The sequence below is a fragment of the Euleptes europaea genome, chromosome 8, assembly GCF_029931775.1.
Source record: "Euleptes europaea isolate rEulEur1 chromosome 8, rEulEur1.hap1, whole genome shotgun sequence".
Lineage (NCBI taxonomy): Eukaryota > Metazoa > Chordata > Lepidosauria > Squamata > Sphaerodactylidae > Euleptes > Euleptes europaea.
The window spans coordinates 80,296,908-80,319,955 of NC_079319.1; the positions used below are offsets into that span (position 1 = coordinate 80,296,908).

The 23,048-nt window shown below is 41.5% G+C and overlaps 1 protein-coding gene across 1 annotated transcript in view; it reads left to right on the plus strand.

Annotated features, from left to right (window-relative positions):
- DUSP22 (dual specificity phosphatase 22) overlaps nucleotides 1-23,048 on the plus strand; it is a 50,013-nt gene that overhangs the window by 15,320 nt on the left and 11,645 nt on the right. Inside the window, 2 exon segments of the mRNA XM_056854976.1 lie at nucleotides 4,970-5,052; nucleotides 16,251-16,300. Coding sequence (XP_056710954.1) covers nucleotides 4,970-5,052; nucleotides 16,251-16,300 — 133 coding nt within the window.

Below are 23,048 nucleotides of genomic sequence, written 5' to 3' on the forward strand. Positions count from 1 at the left end.
GGAAAAGGAAGGTGCGAGGGGGCAGGGGCTGGTAATGCAACTGTTTAGTGTGTCATCTTGATTTCATGGGGTTTTTTTACATTGCCTTTTATTTAGAATTGTAAGTCTTCTTTCTACACTACCTTGAGCAGTTTATAGGAGAGCATTTATGTAAATAATGCTGAATGTGGTGGGGTGGTAGCTTTTGTGGATGCCCAACTTTGTGTACATGGTAAAAGGGAATTTTATAAGAACACACACAGAGAGATGCACATAACCTGGTACAAAGCTTGTAGAACATGACATTGAACCAGGCTTCGTTGTAATGCCCGTGCTTGGTGTCCAAAGCTTGATGGTACGCCCAATGTGAATGTTGAAACCATGACTAGGTATCAGTTTCCCAATGTAGTTCTCTTAATTTCTCCCTCATTGAATCAAGGGCAAGAAGGAGCTGGCTGAGATTTCAAAAGTGAGTCAGCACTATGGTGCATATAAAGCCCTGCAGCTTTCCTGCCTTGTAGCCTCTGTTCTAACCACTCAGTTTCTGTCAAGTGGGTCTATGAAGCATCATTATAGACATGAAATGTGATAGCAAAGCTGTGGTATTCTCTGCAGGGGACTGTTGGATTAGCTTGACAGGAAGCCGTTAAGAAATAGAAAAATTAAACTAAGGTGTACAGATGGTTGTGCGTCTGAACACTAATTGGAGTGTTGAATACCAGCCTTTGAAAAGAAGGCATCTATTCCTTGTTATTCTGATCTAAAAGCATGAGTGCTCAAGCAGACCAGGCGAAGAGCCTTCTTTCCACTGAGTGAAATTGCAGGTTGGTGCAGCTTCAGTTTGCCTTGGGGCCATGTAGGAAAGGGAGAGGTATTTAATCTTTCACCCTCTTATGAAACCAGCTCTTGCACCCTCCTGAATTCAAATAGTTAAATCAAGTAGGATTAATCAGCCAACCAACCTCTCTCCTTTGGCTGCAGAAGTCTGCAATTTGTATTTTATGGCTGCAGGCCTGATCATCTTCCATCTCATCTGACTGAACCCTAAGGCAGACCTTTCAGATATACCAGATATGATCTCTAGGTGATGACCCTTTACAGGAGTCTTTCTGTTGTGAAGAACTGGCCCACAATTTTTGGCTTAGGAGTTCTCTAAACTAGTGGCCTCCTACGAGTATACCTTCATGGCCTCATGTAATGTTGCCATGTAGTAATATGAGGAAGACCACAACAAGGACTTGTCTCAGTCTTGCATTGCTTAGAGCAGTGGCTGTCTGTGTGTCAGGACCACAAAGCAAATTGTGACCACCTTTCAGGCATGTCATGAGACCAGGAGGGAGCAAGGGGATCTGGGAGAGGAGACCATAGGAGGCTTGATGGCAAAATCTGGGGTTGCCTCTGCTTGTAATGTGCAAAAGAGCCATGAGAATGCAGCCTGCTGCTCAGTCATGCAATACTAAAAATGCAAAATAAAAATGGCTTAACTGATCCTCCATTAACTGAGTATTGATGTCTGTTGTTGAGGTTGCTCAGCAACTTCTACCAAGGGAGGAGCTATGCCCACCAGGCAACCTCTGAGTCATCCTCACCATCAGGCACATCTTGAGGGCTGGGAAGAAGACTTCTAGCCAGCTTGATCTATTTGGATCCCTTGCCAGTATTGCCAACATTAAGAAAAGAAGCTTGGGCTTAAAAAAACAAACACTAATACTTTAGTTACAAACTCATTTATGGCATTGTAATCCACATGGTAGATGCCCATTTGAGGAAGGTGACTGGCAGAAGAGCTATAAAGAAATAATAGTCCTGCTGGATCTGTGTAGTCAATCTTGTTGCTGCCCACAGTGGCCAGCCTGATACTTCTGCGAAGCCCACAGTGGTGGTGACAGAATGTCCTGATGTTGGTCTCCAGTGACTGGTAATCAGAGATATCTTGCCTCTGAACCTGGAGGTTCAGTTTCATTGTCATTGCTAATAGTCATTAATGGACCTGTCTTCCCTGAATTGGTCCACTCCCAACCCCATTTAAGCTAATGGCCTCACTGGATCTTGGAGAACTGAATTCCTTAAGTTAATTATGTGAAGAAGTGGTTTCTATTTAATGTTCTGGGTCTACTTCTATTGTCCACTAACTCCATTTGGTGATCCAGAATTTTCACATTAAAAGACAGACAGAGAGGAAATTATTTCTCTGCATCATGCATATATTTTAGTAACCGTCTCTGTTTTGAGCTCTTATTATATTTTTGAGGTGAGGTGGTCAGAACAGTTTATTAAATGCAGCTGCAGCGTATATTTATATAAAGTGACCATCTGATTTTCAGTACATTTTCTAATAATGTCTGACATTTCTTCTACTATCACACACTGAATTGGCATTTTCACTGAACTATCTACCATCACTCCAGGGTCTCTTTCCTGAAAAGTCATACATAGAGACTTCACTGTCCCTTTCTGAATAGTTGAGAAGAAAATTTTTTGGTCCCCATTTAACAATAATACATTGTTTCCCCGCATTTCAAAATCAGTACAAATGAAACAACAAAAAGAAAACTCTTTGAATTAGATCTTATGAAGGGCAAAAGCATTGCTAATACAGTTCCTTCCTGCCTTCCCATCAAACCCCTGAGACCTCTGAAAAGCTGGTGGGAGGTTGCAGGATTCACAAGAACAAAAAGCTGTGCAGGCCAGCCAGCCGGGAGGAAGAACTGCATAGACGCTGGTCTTGTAGAAGCAGAACTTCTTGCACCAGGGGAAGTATTGCAGGCAGAGGAAATAATGGGATTTTGCCCGATTCCCCTTCCTCACTGCAGCCTCCTGTGGGTCACATAGCTTTTTGTCCATGTGTTCTGTGTTATGGAGATCTCCTGTGGGGAGGGGTTGTGAAGAATAGGGACTGGACAAGATCCACTTCACAAGTGTCCATACACTTATGCATAGTCCTGTATCACCTACTCTTTTTTGAACTATTGTTTATGGCAAGATTAACTTAAAGGAAAATCATTTTTAGATAGAAAAACAACAACAGGAAAAGAAACAAACGAATCTATGGAAAATTTCAGGTGCGGCTAGGTATTTTTATATCAGGAGTCTCCAGCCTTTTTGAGCCCATGGGCATCCTTGGAATTGAGGCATAGGGTGGTGTGTGCAACTACACAGTGGCTGCCTTGGGAGGCAGACACACACAAACACACACACACACAAAGCCCAAGTACAGGGGAAGAGTAATTTTAAGAAATTAACTGGGAAAGAGGAGTGAGGGAGAATAAAGTAAAGCTGCCAATCAGATGTCCTGCTTGGCAAACGCCCCACCTTGTCGTACTCACTTCCTAAAATACTTGGTAGGTTCCAGGAAAGGTGTCAGTGTTTTATTTCATCGATTTCTTCTTAAAATTAAAAAAAATGTGAACCTCTCAGAATTGGAGCACAGTAAAGTTTCCAGCTTGCTTAGAATTAAGCTACTCCCCCCCCGACTTATATACTATAAAATGAAAGAAGAATTTTTAGATCACAATTGATCTTTCAGAGATATTTATCCCCAATGGTGTTTACAGTTTTGGATGTAACTTTTCACAAATTAGTTTCATTCAATGGAAGTCTTATTAACGGAAGAAATGATTTAACAGGAATAGGTTAACTATGTTTCAGAGACCGATTGACTGGCCAAAAAGCTTCTTTTGCACTACTGGTTTATAATGGGAGAAGCCTGGGATTTTCCCTTGTGCAAAACAGCTTTTCCCCCGACCGTAGTTATTCAAAAACTTCCTAGGTTGTTATGAATTCAGAAACCTTTTCTGTCCTGGAGAGGCAATAGTTGGAGGAAGGTTTGTGTTCAGCTGTGTGTGCCGCTTTTAAAGGTGTAGGACTTCATGTGCACACTCACGTCAGTTTATTTATATTGCTACCTCTTTGCCCAGTAAGGACACCTAATGTAGTTCACATACACACACAAAATCAGATATAATATATATATTAAAGCCCACAAACCAACTGAATTCTATAAAAGCAGCATATCAAGAAAGTAGTGAAATCAGGCATCAGATTAAAATAGGGTTGCCAGGTCACCCCTGGCAACTGGTGGGGGATTTGGGGGTAGGGTTGCCAGATCCTGGTTGGGAAACTCCTGGAGATTAGGGGATGGAGCCTGAGGAAGACAGGGACCTCAGTGGGGTACAATTCCATAGAGTCCAACCAGCAAAGCATCCGTTTACTCCAGGGGAACTGATCTCTGTCGTCTGGAAATGATTTGTAATTCCAGGGGATCCCCAGGTCCCACCTGGAGGCTGGCATCCCTAGATTAAAAGCAAAACAGTGAGTTGGTCGAACAGCCACCTATCCAAAGAGAGTCAACAAAACAGTTCTAAGACCTTCCAGAACAAAAAGGTCTTGATCCCCTCTGGAAGGTCTGAAGTGATGGTGCAAATCTGATCTCCTCAGTGAGTGGGCAGTTGCTGAAAAGGCCATCCTGTGGGGCCCTGCCAATCTAATGTCAGGTACGGCAGGTTCCTTTAGAAAGGCTTTGTTCATTCATCTCAAAGCTCAGGCTGACAGCGGTGAAGGTACTTTAGATCCAGGTTTCCACTGATAGCCAGTCAATGGTTATGCATAAGCCTGGGGAGACATGGGTTCCTGCCTGCTGGATGTCTTTGGGTCAGCTGCTAATTTACCTCACAGGCTTGTTGTGAGGATAAAATGAGGAAGACGAGAAACTTGCTTGGTGCCCTGAGTTCCGTGGAGGAAGGGTATGATAAAAGTGCAATAGAAATAACCTCTGAGCTTATGTTGACTTTGGGGAGTGCCCTTCTGTTAGGGGATTGAGGTTGCATGTTCAAGAGAGAATGCCTTTCTTCCCAGTCCATAACCCAGCCACACAAGGCTAATAGGGCAGGCACATACTCTGGAATTGTATCCTCTTTGTGATATGTGATGATTAAATTGGATACTGATGACCCTGCTTATCGTGTTTCTCCTTGTTCTCTTTGTGCTGCAGATGCTCGTGATGCTGAACAACTGAAACGGAACAACATTACACACATTCTTTCAATTCATGACAGTGCCAGGCCTATGCTTGAGGTAAGGGGGGTGAATGTGTTGCTACCCTAGCTACTAAAAATTCTTCAGCCACAATCTAACTATAAACGCCTTCTTAGTTGGAAGGGGACATACAGGCCATCTAGTCCAACTCCCTGCTTAATGCAGGATCATCCCTGACAAGTGTCCATCCACCTCCGCTTAAAGACTGCCAGTGAGGGGGAGCTCACTACATCCCTAAGAAACTGATTCCACTGTTGAACAACTCTTACTGTAAAATATGTTTCCTAATATCCAGCCAATACTTTTCAGCCCATAATTTGAACCCATTATTGTTAGTCCTATCCTGTGCTGCCAACAGGAACAGCTCCCTGCCCTCCTCTAAGTGACAGCCCTTCAAATACTTAAAGAGAGCTATCATGTCCCCCCGCAATCTCCTCTTCTCCAGACTAAACATTCCCAAATCCCTCAGCCTTTCATCATAGGGCTTGGTCTCTAGGCCCCTGATCATCCTCATCATTCTCCTCTGCACCCGCTCGATTCTGTCCACATCCTTTTTGAAGTGAGGCCTCCAGAACTGCACAGAATACTCCAGGTGTGGTCTGACCAATGCAGTATACAGCAGAACTATGACATCTTGCTATTTGGTTGTTATGCCTCTGTTGATAACACTCCAAGATAGCATTAGCCTTTTTTGTCGCTGCATCACACTGGCTGCTCATATTTACAGTCCACCTATACCCCAAAATCATATTTACAGTCCACCCATACCCTGAAATCCTGTTTACACAAACTGCTACCCAGAAGTGTATCCCCCATCCAGTATGTGTGTTCCTCATTTTTGTTACCCAGAGGTAGAATTTGGCACTTATCCTTGTTGAATTGCATCTTCCCATCCGCCTACTTTTCCAGTGTGTTCAGACTTTGTTGAACTCTATATCTTCTGGGGTGTTCGCTACTCTTCCCAATTTGGTGTCATGTGCTAATTTAATAAGTAGCCCCTCCACACCCTCATCCAGATAATTTATAAACATATTGAAAAGTACCAGGCCCAGAAATGAGCCCTGTGGCACTCCACTGGATACCTCCCTCTAATCAGATGAAATGCCATTGACAACTACTCTTTGTGTGTGGTTCTGCAGCCAGTTCTTTAACCACCTAACTATCCTAGGGTCCAGTCCACAGTCCTCTAGCTTACCCATCAGAACATCATAGGAAACCCTGTCAAAAGCTTTACTGAAATCTAGGTAAACAACATCAACCCAGTAAGCTTGTCACTTATCAAAGAAGGAAATGAGGTTGGTGTGGAGGACCTGTTGGGGACAAATCCATGCTGACTTCCCCATACCACGAAGTTGTCCTTCAGATGCTTGCAGATTGATCTCTTTAAAATCAGCTCCAGTATCTTCCCTGGGATAGAGGTCAAACTGACTGGCCTGTAGTTTCCTGGGTTATCATTCGTCCCTTTTTTTGAAAATTAGGGTAACATTCACACTCTTCCAGTCTTGTGGCACTTCTCCCATCCTGCAAGAGGTCAAGAAGATGATGGACAAAGGCTTTTCAAGCTCTCTCGAAAGATCTTTGAACACTCTCAGGTGCATATCATCTGGCCCGGGGGGTTTGTAATCATCTAGTGCAGCCAGTTGCTTCTCAACTACCTCTCTGCCCATGTCAACCAGCAGCCCAGACACCATGCCTTGCCTACTACCATCTCTAGCTGACCCTTTTCTTCAGGGAGAAAACTGAGGCAAAATAAGCATTGAGCCTTTCTGAATGAATGAATGGTTTTATTTGCATTTAGCCATAGGCCATTACAAACATATCGTGGATACCACAAATACATAATAAAATGTTAGATTAGTAACATACTGGATTAATAATAAATATACATAATAAAACTTTTCTAAAACGATGCATACAAAACAACAAAATAATAGCTAAACATTGTGGTGGTGTCCCAATCGGCCAATGGGACCTAGCAACCATTAAAATCAACTTGAAGGATCTACTCCCATAGCAGCCATATTGGCCCTTATTTTCTTTGCTGCCAGAGCATACAGGGCAGTCCTATAAGAGACAAGCCCATTTGTATCTTTTAACAAAAATACTAGTTTCTCGGCTCTAGGACAGGTGCTTAGGCCAGAAACCAACCCGGCAAGAAATTTAGCCCTGGGTTCCACATATAGAGGGCATTCAAATAAGTAGTGGTATAAATCCTCTAGAGCAGATGTTCAACAGATGCAAAAACGTTGGTCTTTTGGAATTCGGCAATAACGCCCGGACAGTGCAGCTGCTGGCATTGTTTGAAACCGCAGGGACGTAAAGGCTGCTCTAAGCTTGGGGTTTGGTATTTTGACCAAATAAGTAGCTCTAAGATGGTCAGTTTTGAGAAGTTTAAACCAAGGAGCAGTTCCCGATTTCAGAATCTGTGTTCTGTCCATCAGGGCATCTAATTTGTAGGCCCAGTCTTTAAATTGGGAAAAATCTGCTGATAGCCCTAAAAGGTCATCTGGAATTGAGTACTGAGATAATATCTTATTTAAGAAATTAAGTCGTGATGTATCTTTCATTAGCATGATGTTGAATGATTGACTGCTAAACGATTTTGTTCTAGCTATTTTTTCCCCCCCATAATTTTAATACCGCTAGGTATACACGCGCCCTGTGCGAGGGAAGACCTGTTTCGGCCCTCATCAGGGCAGCGGGAGTCCCCTTGGGGAGAGCTAAGATACACCTGAGAAAGTGATTTTGGATTGATTCTAGACTGATAAGAATATCATCTTTTCAGCCCCATACTTCCACTCCATAGAGGAGATATGGTTTGAGCCTTTCTGGTTTCTCTCTGTCCTGTCAGTTTCACCAACAGTGGGCCTATTGCCTCTTTTATCTTGCATTTGCTCCTTACGTATCCGAAGAAGCTTTTCTTGTTGTAGCGAGTCTTCCTGGCCAGCCTCAGCTCGCTGTGAGCTTTGTCCTATCTGACCTACATTGCCGAGCAAGCCACAGATGCTCTTCCTTAGAAGTATGTCCTTGCCTCCATTTCTTGAACATTTCCTTTTTCTCCCTTAGCTCATCATGGAGTTCTCTGTTCATCCACATGGTATGGAGTAGTGGTATGGAGAAACATTTCTCAGATATCACTTCTTGGGCGCTCTATTTAGGATGGCTTAGAGTCAAGGTAAACTAGAAATGATGCTGATACTTCAAGGACTTTATTCTAGAGAATGATAGCTAAGAGAAAGTGTTCTGTTAAGTAGACTAAGTTTTCTTTTTTGTTATTAATTCATTGGACCATATAGAGCAAAACTAAAAATTACACTGAATAAAACTGCTGTACAGATGCTGTCCTGAAAAGTATTCCAGAACTTCACTAACATTGTCCATCTCTCAAAAAGTTTTTCAGTGATAACCACTATGATGCGTTAATTTGAATATGAGAACTGTGTTCTATATTTGTGTGTACTAATCAGAAATTATAATATTTCAGCCTTTTCCCAGCATATAGCAATACACATTTTACTCCTTAACTTATTCACAGCATTTAACTTGGGTTGCTGGCGCACTGAATTTTCTGTAGCGATCAGAGGCAAAGCTGAATCGGAAGGCACTGAAGTGCAACCTGGAACCATTCAGATTAGTGGAAGTTCAGGCCTTTTTGCTATTTAGAGGTGCTCCACTTCCCAGACTATTCAAGTCCCACAGAAATTCCAGAAAAGGTCTTTGGGACATTACATTTTTGAGTCCCAGGTGATCTGATTAACACTTTTGAATGAAGATGCTACTTGGGTTACGTTTTTATCTATAATTCATGTTTTACAAAAAAAAATGGGGGGGGGGTCATCCAAGGCTAGAAAGAGAAAAGTTTCCATGCCATCTAAAAATAAAGGATGTGTTTATCTGGTAGGGTAGTCCCATATACATTCAGAAAACAACTCACTCAACATTGTGACGGGCTTTGTATACTTTTACTGATGTGGGGTGCATTCCATCTCCCAGGGCAATTGATTGTCATGCTCAATGTCCTACAGTTTAATAGGGAAACCTTTTTTAAAAAAAGTTGATTTTAGTAGGTGCTTGATGCAGTTTAAATTTTTACAAACTGCTGCTTGTTCTGACTAATTCTGCTGAACGTGTCATTAGATCTTTGAATCATGTCTTTAATTTCAGACTTGGGATTCACTACCCATTATTCTACCCGAATAATATAGACATCAAAAATACACACTTCTCCATTTTATGCTTGATATTACTTATTAGTAATACTGTATAGGGTTTGTTTTATTGATATATTATCAAGGTCTTTCGGATTTTAATACCATTCTCCTAGAGGACTCTCCTCAGCCATGTTGTCAGCCATGTCCTCAGCATGTTGCATTTGGGTCTATGATCTGTTCAATAAAATCCCGAGAGAAGAGAAATTCTGGAGAAAAATCCCCCCTTTTTTATTTTGACCAATGTGTTTATTGGAGGCATGAACATCAAATTTCCTACCTAGACTTACATTCAGGCTAGTTCTACGAACTACTCGTGGGAGACTTTCATAGCTCAGCTGCCCCAGCATGAACTTTTCTAGAAGCTGGAGTGGAAGATTCAGTATCAAATACCCTTTCACATTTGAACAGATTCTCTCAGTAGCCCAGTGGGCATGCAAGACAAAAGGCCTATTGCTGCTTGGCAAAGTATTCCTTGCTGTCCTTCACTGTGGGCTTGATTGTGTCACCACCAGGTTGCCAGCCAGCTGGGCACACTTCACCAAGAAGATTCCTGATTCTATGGGGAAGAGGGAATCATTAGGTTTGGTTGAAATGTGACTTTTAACTAATCTGAAGAAGTTTCGTTTGGGGTTTATTGCTGGAGCGCTAATTCTGTGCTGACTTCATTATTAAGAATCTGCAGCAAGTGTCTACAAATATGTTTTGTTAAAGTGATCTCAATGCACGCAGCTCAAAATTATGGTTGACTTATTTCTCAAACAAACATTCAGAAGCGGGTGATTCAATCGCAACTAAATATTGCTTCACCACTGTCAAGACTCAACATCTGTCTTAGAATCAGTCTCCGTGTTCAAAAATATTGCATAATTCTCCAACGTTGGTTATTTATTTATCCTGAATGGCTGTTTTGTACACCGAGGGGGTACTTTTTAACTGATGAAATAACGGTGCGATGACTTTATTTCTTGCTGAACCGTCTGAATATTTTCAAGAATAAAATGAGTCATGAATGTACAAACTGTACTGGGGGATTGCTCCTTAAAGCAACTGAAAGGACAAAAAACAAATTATGGGGTATTTTTTTCAGTTTAGTAGTTCTGTAGCTGGGCTAGCCAGAACTTTTGGTAACCTCTTGAATTAGGCTTGAGGAAATCTTGTATACCAACCGTTTCCTACATAAGCTGTTTTAATGCGATGTCCTTGGTCCAAAAGTTGGGCTTCTCTCCCTCATCTGTTGGTGCGGCAAGTCAAAATAACGCTCAAGGGGTGGGGGGGTTGGCTAACCTGAAAGAACTTGCCAGGTGTTCGAGGTTTTCTATTTGCATATGGCTTCAAAATGATCTATGCTTGAGGTTTTGTTTTTGGCTCTTAAAAAAGTATTTCTTGGAAGTCGTCGTTGAAAGATTTGCATAAATTTAAATACTGAGAAATTTAACACCAAAAATAATGTTTTAAAAAAAAAGATGTTTGCGGTGAGATTTGGATAACTAAAAAGGTCCTGGCTATTACCCTGCGACCTAAAGTGATGATTCACGCTTCTGTGAAAGATGGCAACTATAGGTTTAAAGGTGATCATTGTATTGGCTACTTAAGAGCCTTTGAAAAGACTGACTCCCTGATTCTAAACATACGTTTATAGGAAAGCAAATTCTGCTGGATTTTAATAGAATTTACTTTAAAGGGGGTGGTTTTAGTGATTGCTAGCTAGATGAATTTGAGGAATATTCTTTGACATGACATTATGTATCTTAAAGCTAGGGGGGAAAAACCCTTACTAAATAATATGGCACAGTTATGAGATCTGAGGCCGTTTGAAAATAAAGAAATTAACATTTGGTCTTGCTCTGACTTTGCTCTGTTTTCTTTCTACTCTTTAGATTGGCCGTAGTGATGACTTTGGCGGGGGGGGGGGTATGTGTTGTTTGAACTGAGAACTACATGAATGTTTCAAATTGTAACTGAGTCTTTGAAACTCAGATTTTCTTTTCTTCAAAAGAAAACAAGAAGTAGCAGCAGCAAAGGGGAATAGAGAACAAAGTCTCTTTAAGATTGGGAGGGTATTCTGTGTCTAAATTTAAATGTTATTTCGTAATCATGAGACACTACAATTTTTAAAAAATCAGATGCAACATACATTTCCAATTACAGCATATGCTGTAATTGGAAATGTATACTGCATTTGATTTTTTTTAATTGTATAGTATATATTGTATATATAAATAGTATATATTGTATATATAAATCTCTCTATATATATAAAATATATGAATACTTTCTATATATGACTGAATATTTATTTATATGACTGAACTCCGCCCTGATAGTTAGAAGTCCAGTACATTAAAAAGGTCATTGTTCCAGAATTGTCATATAGTTTGAATTGTTTTGTGTCAAAATCTGTGGTTACATTTAATTTCCAAAATGCTGTAAATTTTGTTTTGCAAAGGTTTAATAACATACATTTAAAATTATATCATTATGTAATTTTTAATTGTATATGTTGTTGTTTTCTAGATTAAAGTGTACTCTTCATAGGTAGCATCACCAACAGATTAATTGCCCTAAAACATTTATTGTACATTTACTGTTGTAATTGTAGACAACAGTCAATGTGCCCCCAAAAGCTCAAAGGTTTTGAAAAATTCGAGATCAGTGTATCTTTGAAAAAACACGCACATAACTGAAGGGAGTGGTCCTAGTTTGGGCCAGTAAGCCCTGATGCCCAGTTTAGAGTTCTTTGGCCCAAGAACCAGATACCAACACAATGACTATTTCTATAGTCTGAGCGAGTGTTAGAAAATCCTGTTGAACTCTTGCTTCTTTCAGCTTTGACAATCTTGAAATCAGAATACTTGCGCTAGTTTTGTTAACTCTCCCTTTGTATCGGTTTAACTGTTCTCTTGACTTTCAGGGCCTAAGAGAAATAAAAGTCTCGTCTCTGTGGTTACCCTTGCCTGCAAAATAGAAAACTGAGAGGAAAATGAATTTATTAGCACAGGCTTCCCATTTGGGCAGATGCCCTGGAATTTGGGTGAATGCCCATCAAAAACTGAGTGTGGATGGCCCCTTATTCTCGTTAATTGTGCTCTCCATCTATTGTTGCTTCCGATAGGTGAGCAGCAGGTCCAATGTATTCTGGGATGTCGCCCTTTCATAGTGGTCAGAACGGCCTACCAATTGTACCACTTTAAAGCTTAGGAAGTTCCTTCACTGCAGTGGGAAGGGGTGTGAAACCAACCGTGCGCAGTGACTTACTTGCCAGTGAGTTACTACACTACTCCCACTCTTCCATTTGAAAGTTCAGAGTAGTTACATGGTGGTCCTAGTGATCATCTGCACAAGCATTGATTAGGTCCGCAGATGCTTATGTTCATTAGGGCTAGAATATTGAGTGTATCCCGATTGTGCCAAAAAGGGATATATGCATATACCCTTTTCATTTCTTTTTGTTTTTTGTACATCCTTGTTGCAATCTTTTTTTTTTGTTTTTCCTGTTGTTGCTGGCATTTCCTATTTGTTTCCTTCCTGTATGCCATGTTTAATCTAATTGATGAAATAACAGGTATCAGTTTTAATGGGAATAATTCAATTGGGTTTTGTTAGTGTCAGGGGGGAAAACCCACAGGTGTTTGAAGTTTCACTTGAGAAGGGACAGCCCGTGTCAGAAACCAGGATTTTCAGAGTGGCTGTGTGATAGAGCATCTGTTTTATAGGCAGAAGATATCCAGTTCAAAAGGATCAGGTAGCAGGGGGCATGAAATACTCTTACCTGAGACCCTGGAGGGCTCCTGCCAGCCATGGTAGACAATACTGACTTTGGTAGACCAATAGTCTGACTTGGTATAAGGCAGCTTCTCGTGTTCATGTGAAGTAGAAAATTGGAGTGTAATGGAGGAATTACATGTTAAAACAGCAAACCCATGAGTTTGAACCAGTCAGCTTGACCACTGGAGGGGTGGTCTCATTTGATCACTGAAAAAGCTATGCAGTGAGTCATGGGACCTGCATCGGGTTGCCAGCCTGCAGGAGGTGGCTGGAGATTTCCTGGGATTGTGACCTATCACCAGGTAACAGAGATCAGTTTACCTGGAGAAAATCAGTTTACCTCCCCTCCCAAGCCCTCCTTAGGCCCCACCCCCAAATCTCCAGGTATTTCTCAACCCAGAGCTGGCAACCTTAGACCTTCATGAATAAAAACTAAATAGGATGGGGGCTGTAGTAAGGTGGGGAAATAGTTAAGACTGAGTGCAAAAGCTAGCTGGATCCAACCTTGTGTCTGTAGGTTAATGTAAATCCAAGGCAGCAGGAAGACCTGAATTGGAGAATTGGCAGGTAGAAGGGGGCTGCTTAATGCTTCTTGTATCTATCACATCTCCCCCTCATGTAGCCCTCCCAGCTGCTTTTCCAAGCATTCATCTTGTTTCCAACTTTCTAGCCCAGCTAGGGAAAGAACACTTTAAAAAATGGTTGAGGGAGGTGGAGAAGGCTTGTGAGGGACAATCAGCAGGTAAGGTAAGGGTTACACCCACCCTACACCCACTGATTTTTACCAGCATTGGCATTTCAAGGTACACCTGCTGGAAACCCAATGTCTGATCCATAACATGCAATTATGAGTATAGACAGTTTGGATCCGCATTAGTTACTACACAATGAATTATGTGTGAGGGTGACCTAATAATTGGACCTCAAAATTGTCATTATCAGATTTTGTGTTTTGCAGGAAGGAAAGGGAATAGCTTCATGTTGGCTTAAAGGTCAGTATCCTCCAAATGCTTGTTTTACAGTGCCATCCTAAGCAGAGTTACACCCTTCTAGGCCCACCCATTTCAGTGGACTTACAAGGGTATAGTGCCATGATGCCATCCTAAGCAGAGGTATACCCTTCTAAGTCCACTAAAATCAGTGGGTCTAGAAGGGTGTAACTCTGCTTAGGATGGCACTGTTAGGAACCTGTTGATGGAGAGGAGGAGAAACATAATGGATTTGTCAGATCAAAGCATGGGCTAAAGTATTTGAAGAAGATGAAATAGTTCTGTATGCAAATGTTTGCCACTGACTCATGATCCTTTAATCAAACTGATAGGGCAAAGAGTGTTTGAGCCTAGGGTATTTTTGAGTCAATGGGAAATCTGATGATTTGGGACATTTGTAGAAAGGCTTTGATGAAGTGGGTTTTGCTGGGAGATTGCAAGGAAGAAGCTATTCCAGCCTTGCCCATCGTTATACAATGATAGAGGGGGTGAAGTTGAGAATGGGGAAGGAGAAAACGACAAAATAGCTCAATAGGCTGATACTGTTCTCTCTCTCTCTCTCTCTCTCTCTCTCTCTCTCTCTCTCTCTCTCTCTCTCTCTCTCTCTCATCCCTAATGCTACTGCTGTGTTGTTGTTGTTGTTGTACTAATGAAATTGTGTGCATGGTGTGTTTGGTTCCCCCTTTTTATGTCTTTTTGCTTATTTTTTGCTTTGTACAAATTTTAATTACATCCAATATTTAATGAGATGAGGTCCAGCTTTATTACTCCTTTATTTAAAAATTTGGAAATGTCCAACAAGACATCTGGCAGTACAAGGGCACAGGTGGCTATTATCAGATATAAATGATTTGGTTACTGTATGGCAAAATTTATAGGAGCAATAATTAAATATCAGAAGAATAGCACTAAGTAAGGCATTTTTTTGTTTCTTTGTTTTCTGCTCAAGGCTATGGCCGTATGAGCAGTAGTAGTTAGATAGATGTAATCCTTACACACACACCCTCACTATAAGTTTTGCTTTGTGAAACCAGCACCTAAGTCTAATTTTATTTCTATGTCTAAGTTTTTCTTTGAGGACTCTGATTGTGGCTTGTTGACATGAATTGTTCTTCTTTGGTTAGAGGTTGCTGTGGGACAGTTCTTAGATGTCTGCCTGTGGGCGCGTGCACAGGAAAAGGGCTGCTCTTGTTTGGGCATGGCTGCAGAAGGTGTATTACAGTACTCCGCTTCCTTTCTTTTCTTTTCATACAACTGAGTTCAACAATTGACTTGCTCCTGGTAGTAATTTTTAAAAATCTGCTCAGCCCAGTTTGAAGCCTTTTTCTGGCCCAAGGAGCTTTCTCCAACTGAAAAGATTCTGCAGAGAAAGGAAAGCTCCTTAGGATAGAGGAAGGCTTTGTACATGGCTGTGAGGAGTGCATAGGATACATGCCATAGTAGTTGTTAGAATCTTCATCATCATCTTCATCATCATCATCATCATTCCTTTATTGGCATAAAAACATAATACTTGTTAGAATCTTTTACTTTGCTCTGTAAGCTGCTAGCCATGATACCTAAAGGAACCTTCTTGTTCAGAGGCAGTCTACTGTGGAGTTGTGCTGTCTAGGTGCTGGAGACAAATTTCAAGGACTTTGTCAGCTCCTTTTGGATCCTATTTGCTGATATGATCCAGGAGGCAGTTCTTAAGATGTTTTCTTTTCTTTTCCAAAGGATGTGTTTAAAACAGCACAGAAAGAGTTAAAATTGTTTTTGGTGAGAGTTGGCTAAAAAAGTGAGTACTGAGAGATGGTGAGACTTCAGTATAGCACTGCAGTAATTTTCAAAGTGAAAATGTTTATTTAAAAAAATACCCACACAACCGTTTGGTTAAGCAAACCAATTAAATGTAGCACTAAAAATGATATAGCAGCCTTTACCACACGCACGTACACGCACTTTTCTCTACATTCATTTTAAGAAAGCAAGTATGAAGCAGCATATTAGCAATTTATAGCATTCGAATGAACATTTTAGGTGATAAACATAATTCCAAAACATGAATACAATGACTCCCCTTTGCAGAGGCTCAGTCTGACACATGCATACGTGCCTGTTCAAAAGTGAAAACAGTCTCTTTTTTGTTCCACAGTAGATGGAACAAAATTTTAAAATGGTACATCTTAGTTGCATTCTGTGGGACTACAAAAAAGCCAGAACAGAACTTTGTTCAACTTCTTGAATATATGTTTATACCATTGCTTTCTTTTCTCCCCACCCCCCTCCCCAGGGAGTGAAGTATCTGTGCATCCCTGCTGCCGATTCACCCACACAGAATTTGTAAGTATTTTTTTTACAGAAGGCTGCAACTGAATATGTTGATTAGTTTTACTTAATTCCAGCTGTCTTTATTGCTTTTTGTAAAAAGCAGAGTCTAAAAGCCATGTTGCTGGCTGTGGATTTCTGTACATAAAATGTTGGATTCCTTCTCTACCATGAAGTTAACAGTGGAGCATTGAAATAATAATAAAAAAAAAAGTCTGGTGACACTCTTAACAAAATTTGTTTCAGCATCAGCTTTCATGAATCAGAACTCGCTTCATCAAATGTATCATGTGCTCATGCTTCAGGCCTTTTTATATAATCAGCAGAAACGTGTGAGGTGTATGTGTGTCTATGAATTGGACCAATACATTTACCCTCTAGGGCAATGGTGACAAACATAAGGCCCGCGGGCCAGATCTGGCCTCTTGAGAGCACTTATTCAGCTCACGAGCCAGCTAAGGCAGCCACCCACCCACCCCACTCTCAGTGTGAGCAGGCGAGGCATGGCCCGGCCTGACCAAGTGACATGTCATAGCCAACTCTCGCAACAAACCCCTGCTCTAGTGCATCTGATAAAGTGACCTCTGACTTTCAAAAATAATAAATATATTTTATTCAGTTTCAGTACCTTTATTGGCATACCAAGGACAATCAAAAAGAGTAAACCTAGCCACTATACATCATTTTACCTCGCCTCTTAATTACATCACCAAGAAATTTGACTACAGATTCAATAATCTCAGAACTTCGGGAGGATAACAAGAAGTTAATCTTACTATCGTCGGCTTGATTAGCATAGTTTGATAGAAAAGGATCTAAAAGGGCAGCACGAATTTCTCAATAAAATGGACAGTACAAAAGAATATGGTCAATACTTCCTATCTCCCCCATAACACAGTTACACACTCTAGCGGAGAATGGAATTTTCTTGTATCTCCCAAACAGAATGGCAAAAGGGAGAACATTAAAACGGGCTAGCATATAAGCTCTCCAAAGATGGGGAGCAGTAAGACAGGAGAAGTACTCTGGGAGAGAGTTTAATAACCCCCAACGTAGTGGTGAACATCTACCAGAGGCTAAACTTCTGAATTCTTGCATCTCAACATCGATGATCCTTTGTTTAATCAAGGCGTATGCAGCTGTCTCAGAGAGAAGCACCATATCCTCAACACTGATATAATATAAGAGAACCATACAGATGTTTCTGTTTCAGAGAAAATATTCGCAATAAGGAGATTACTGCTACTTCTAAAAAAATACATTTTATTAGTATTTAAGGTGCCACTGAACTTCATATTTTTATTTTGCTGCTACAGACTAAATTGCCTACCCATCTGTATGTAATGATGCTCTCTAGCTAACCTGCCTCACAGTGTTGTTTATAATGGTAGAAGGAAACCATCCTAGCCAGCTGCCCTAGGCTCCTTGCCAGCATGATAAACATATGAATCAATAAAATTGTATTTGTAAGTCTGATATCCAGACAAAACCCACAAATGAAATGCAGCCTTGTGTGCGTGGAGGCCTCTCGGGCTCCTTAAAACCTTGATTTTGCTGTCTTTCTAGATTGGCAGAAGCAAGAAGGAAGGGAGGGAAGAGACGGCCCAACCCCTGGCAATACTTTGCTGGAGGGTTGCGTTTAACTTGCCGCCTCATGAGTTAGGAAAGCTGTCCTTAAAAGGCATTCAAATTGACCTTTCATTTGTGCCAAATATTTCAATTCAAGGAGGTTCGGGTGTCTTTCATCCAAAGGATAATCGCACAAACTTCATAAACAGGCTTGGATATAAACCAAATTTTTCTTCTAGTGCTCACAGTTTATGCTTATGAAGGGAGAGGAAGGGGTGGGGGGGACAGCTACTTCCTGAAAATTTGGTTTATAGAGAAACAGAAGTAATTTCAAAGGGCCTGCCTGATGCCTACGGAAGGAAATGCCTTTTTTCTCAGTTTGGAGTGCTACCTATCTGACCCCAATGTTCTCAAGATATTTTTAACTATATCTGTTTGTTGTTGAGCGATGTGGCAAATGTCGCAGTTCATGATTTCAGCATGAAATCTCAATTCTCAATTGAGAATATGGATCTGCATTCTCTGAACTTGTTTTTCCAATTAAAAAAAAAGATTATTATTCCATCCACATAAATGGGATAACTGACAGTAGAAAAATGCTGCAATTGCTCAAAACCAAATAGCAGCCAATGGGCCATTGCAGCCTGGAGCCATTCGATCTGTCCCTTGGGAAGGTTGCTAAGGCCCAGTTTTCCAGTAAGAAAATCAGAATAGAGAGATTCTGTACTTTAACATCTCTGTTAGATTTTGTGTCTATGTATGTGTACTCCAGAACTGTGAGGTCTTTAATGCAAGTTGGTGGCATTTTGATTATGGAGCCTGACCACTGATATCTCAAAATGCACGTCTATCGATTATTAGATGTTGGAGTGCACGTAAATAATTTTTAAACTACATAGGCTGAGCCGCTCAAACATCCTCAAGGTAACTCGTTCAGTTCATTAAACCCCAATTGCTTTTGGCTGTTGTAAACCATGTAATAACATGAGAAGAGCCCTGGTGGATCAACCAGTGGTCAATCTAGTCCAGTGGCTATCCAGATGCCCTGGAGAGTCAAACAATCAGGGCACAGAGGTTGAGCCCCTTCCCTGCTTCTGCCTCCCAGCACGGGTATTCAGAGTTTTGCTGCCTTCAAAGGTTTGGATCCCTTCAGAGGTTTTGATTCCCTTCAGTCACCATAGCTAGTAGACATTGATGGACCTCTTCTCTGTGAATATGTCTAACTCTCTTTTAAAGCTATCCATGCCTGTGGCCATCCCACCCTCCACTGGCAGTCAATTTCCCAGTTTAATTACTTCTTGAGTAAAGAAGTGTTTCCTTTTGTCTGTTCCGAACCTATTTCCCAACAATTTAGTTGCATTCTCCTGAGTTCTAGAATTATGAGAGGGAGGAAAAGCCTTCTCTATCTGATTTTTCCACCTCATGGATAATTTTATAAACCTTTATCATATCTCTCCGTAACAGTCTCTTACAAAATTTATATCCCTCTGCCCTCACAAGGGCCACCAAGGCAGCAAACAAATTAACGCCTATGTGATAAAATCACATTTTTTAAAACCATTAAATTCACTCCCTCGAAAAAATTAAAACAAAAACAGAGCTAAAATATCTACAAAGACATAAAAACAGCAATTAAAACATTAGTCAGGAAGGAGGGATCACTGAAGGAACACCAAATGGAACAAGAAATTCTTCACCCACTGGTGGAAGATGGCAACAGGAGACAGATGAATCAGCCTCTGAAGATGGCCATAGTGGTCGGGCGGGTTCATAAGGGAGTAGGCAGTCCTTCAGTTCGGCTGGTCCCAAACCATATGGGGCTTTGCGGGTCAAAACAAGCACTTTGAATTGTGCCTGGAAACAAATTAGGAGCCAGTGCAAATGGGCCAAGACTGGAGGGATGTGGTCCCTACAACCCACTCCGGTCAATATACTGGCTGCAGCATTCTGTACCAATTGACGTTTCTGAATATTTATCAAGGGCAGGCTCACATGAAGCATACGGCAGTAAACAAATCTAGATGTAAGCAGGGCATGCGCCACAGTGGCCAGATCTTTTCTGCTCAAGAAAGTCCTCAACTGGCTAACCAGTCTAAGCTGGTAAAAGGCACTCTTGGCCACAGCTGGCCTTCTCATCCAGCAGTAGACTACAGTCCTGTTCCTTCAAAGGGAAAGCAGTGCCATCCAGAGTGGGTGACCCCTTAAATCCTGGGTCAGACCTTCCGCCCACCACGAGCACTTCCATTTTGGGATTACCAGCATGCACACTTTTCCAGAAACCAAGCCTCCAACCAAGTTCAATGTCAACATATTGTTTCTCCCAACTATTCAGTCCCTTGAGTTCCCCTGAGATAATTATGTGGTAGGGACTCAATGGTGAGACGAGCGCTTGGATCCAGACAAGTGTTCTCTTGGGTGGCGGGGCTTTTCCATGTGGAGCATGATATTCCGACATTCATCCCCTCTTGCAGCAACTCAACATGCCTCCTTAATCTTGTTCCTAGGGGGTCTCCTTTCCCCAAGAAACAAAATGTTGGGGGCATTTCAGGCTGCTGTGGTGGGGATAGGCAAAAAATATTGTGCCCACAGAAATACTAGTCTGGATTCAAGCCATGTTTAGGACAAGCTATAGTTGGTTATTGTTACCTCATTATGCCACAGTATTCTACATTTGGTGTGATGTCATCCTGAGCTTGGCAAGAAGGCGGCTGAGGGGAGACATGATAGAGGTCTATAAAATTATGCATGGTTTGGAGAGAGTGGACAGGGAGAAGTTTTTCTCCCTCTCCCATACTAGAACACGGGGTCATCTGCTAAAGCTGGAGGGTGAGAGATTCAAAACCGATAAAAGGAAGCATTTTTTCACACAACGCATAGTTACATTGTGGAACTCCCTGCCCCAGGATGCGGTGATGGCTGCCAGCTTGGGGGACTTTAAGAGGGGAGTGGACATATTCATGGAGGAGAGGGATATTCATGGGTTTTAGTTAGAATGGATACTAGTCATGCTGCATACCTATTCTCTCTAGTATCAGAGGAGCATTCCTATTATTTTGGGTGCGGTGGAACACAGGCAGGATGGTGCTGCTGCAGTCGTCTTGTTCGTGGCTTCCTAAAGGCACCTGGTTGGCCACTGTGTGAACTGATTGCTGGACTTGATGGGCCTTGGTCTGATCCAGCAGGACCTTTCTTATGTTCTTATGATTCTGATGAAAACGAAGCAAGGGCTGCTTCCTCGTGGTGAGGAATCTCCTGGTTGCTTTCATTGCTGCTATAAATGCAGAGGCATGTGCATTGGCAATGTGACTTCCACACAAGAGAGATTTCTGTGTATTTGGTCACTTTCCCCCAATTTTTCCCTTCCGCACATGGCTCTCAGGGGCATGGTTATGGCTGCTGTAGTGGCTTATTTCTTTTTGTTTGTTTTTCTTCTTTATTCGTGCACTGTAGTGCTATAATGGCACTAGTGAACTTTGGAATACATGCAGCAATCATTATAGTGTTCTAGCAATTACCAGCTTCTTTTAAAAGTACTCAAAACCCTTCTAGTGTCAAGGCAAGAAAAATATGGTTGTAAAATGGCACCTCCAATGCACTGATGATAGGAAGATGATGCCAGTGTGGGCAGCACCTTTGCAGGGCAGACATATGTGCCCCATTCCTTCCAGACAGCATGCTAATGTGCTTGGACTGCATACTTTCAAAAACTACTGAAATAAAGCTGGTCTGGACAAGAGGACCAGGAAGACCTGGAGATAAAATGGTTATAGCATAACATGTGGTAGCTCTCTCTAGAAGTGCTCTAGTTTGGAAGCTATGTCCATATAAAACCACCAAGGAGTATAAACCATAGTTTGTCTTTATACACCATGGTTTATCTGGACATCTCAGACACAAACTGGTATGGAAGGCAAACTATGGCTTGTTGTGTCTAAACCATGGAACAGTGTTTTCCATTGTGGTTACAGTAACATCTTCACATAGTGTTTGCTTTGTTGTTTTCCCCTTTATATACTAGACTAAAACTGGATGTCATTTGCTCCGGATTTCCCTGGATAGCCATTCTTTTTCCTTATAGAAAGGCAAAAGAGCCACAAAATGGCAAGAGGGAGATCTTTGTGGCTATAGCCTCCACCACCTCCATTACCCATTGAGAATGATTTCTTTAGCTTGAGTGCAAAGGGTAGTGAGCCTGACTTTTTTCTTTCTTAACACCACTTTTACCAATTAAACCAAAGGGTTAGAAAATAGGAACTGGTGCAGCATATATTACGTTAAGAAAGCTTACCATTCTTCTAGCAGTTACAAGAATGGCTGTAGGATGGCAGAATCCATGTTGGATGTCTGAGTGGTTATAGGACAGTATCCTGGATTAATTAGTGAGCTGGATTAATTAGTGAGTGGCATATTACTATTATTTTGAAGCTATATAGTGCTGACTTCATGGCTGAGTGTGCCTATCATGAAGGGACAGAACGATGTCCACCCACCCACGAGACAGTTGGAGTTTCTGCATACTCTGACAACTCCTTAAGTATGCCAAAAAAATATTAGCTGGCAATTTTTTAAAAAAGGAATCCACTTTCCCCTAATTAGCAGCAAGAGGGGGACTGAGCATGTCCATTTGCTGGCTCTCAGAATATTGAGAGGCAGTTAAGATGAAAGACAAATGGATGGAGAAAGGGAAACCAGCCTATTTAACCCCTTACGAACTTATAGTATGCCAGAAGTGGGATGGAGAGTGAATTTCCACTGTGTTATGGTGGCTTGAGTCCTATCTGGGAGGGGAGTCAGTCTCAGAAGGTAGTGTTGGAGGATTCTTGCCCTGCCCCATGGCCACTGACCATTGGTTCTATCTTATCCTCTATGTTATTTAATGTCTATATGAAGCCACTGGGGAGGTATGGGGGGCTGCAGTATCACCAATATGCGGATGAAGCCCAGCACTACTTTTCTTTTCCACCAAATTCCAGAGACCTTGTTGACGTTCTGAACTGGTGCTTGGAGTCAATGATGGGTTGGATAAGATTGAACAAACAGAAACTTAATCCTGACAAGCTAGAGGTTCTCTGTGTTAGTAGAAAGGCAGACCAGGAACCTGAGATCTCTCCTGTCTTGGATGGGGTTACACTTCCCTTGAAAAGGTGGGTTCATAACCTGGGAGTGCTACTCAACACAGTGGTCACCTTAGGAA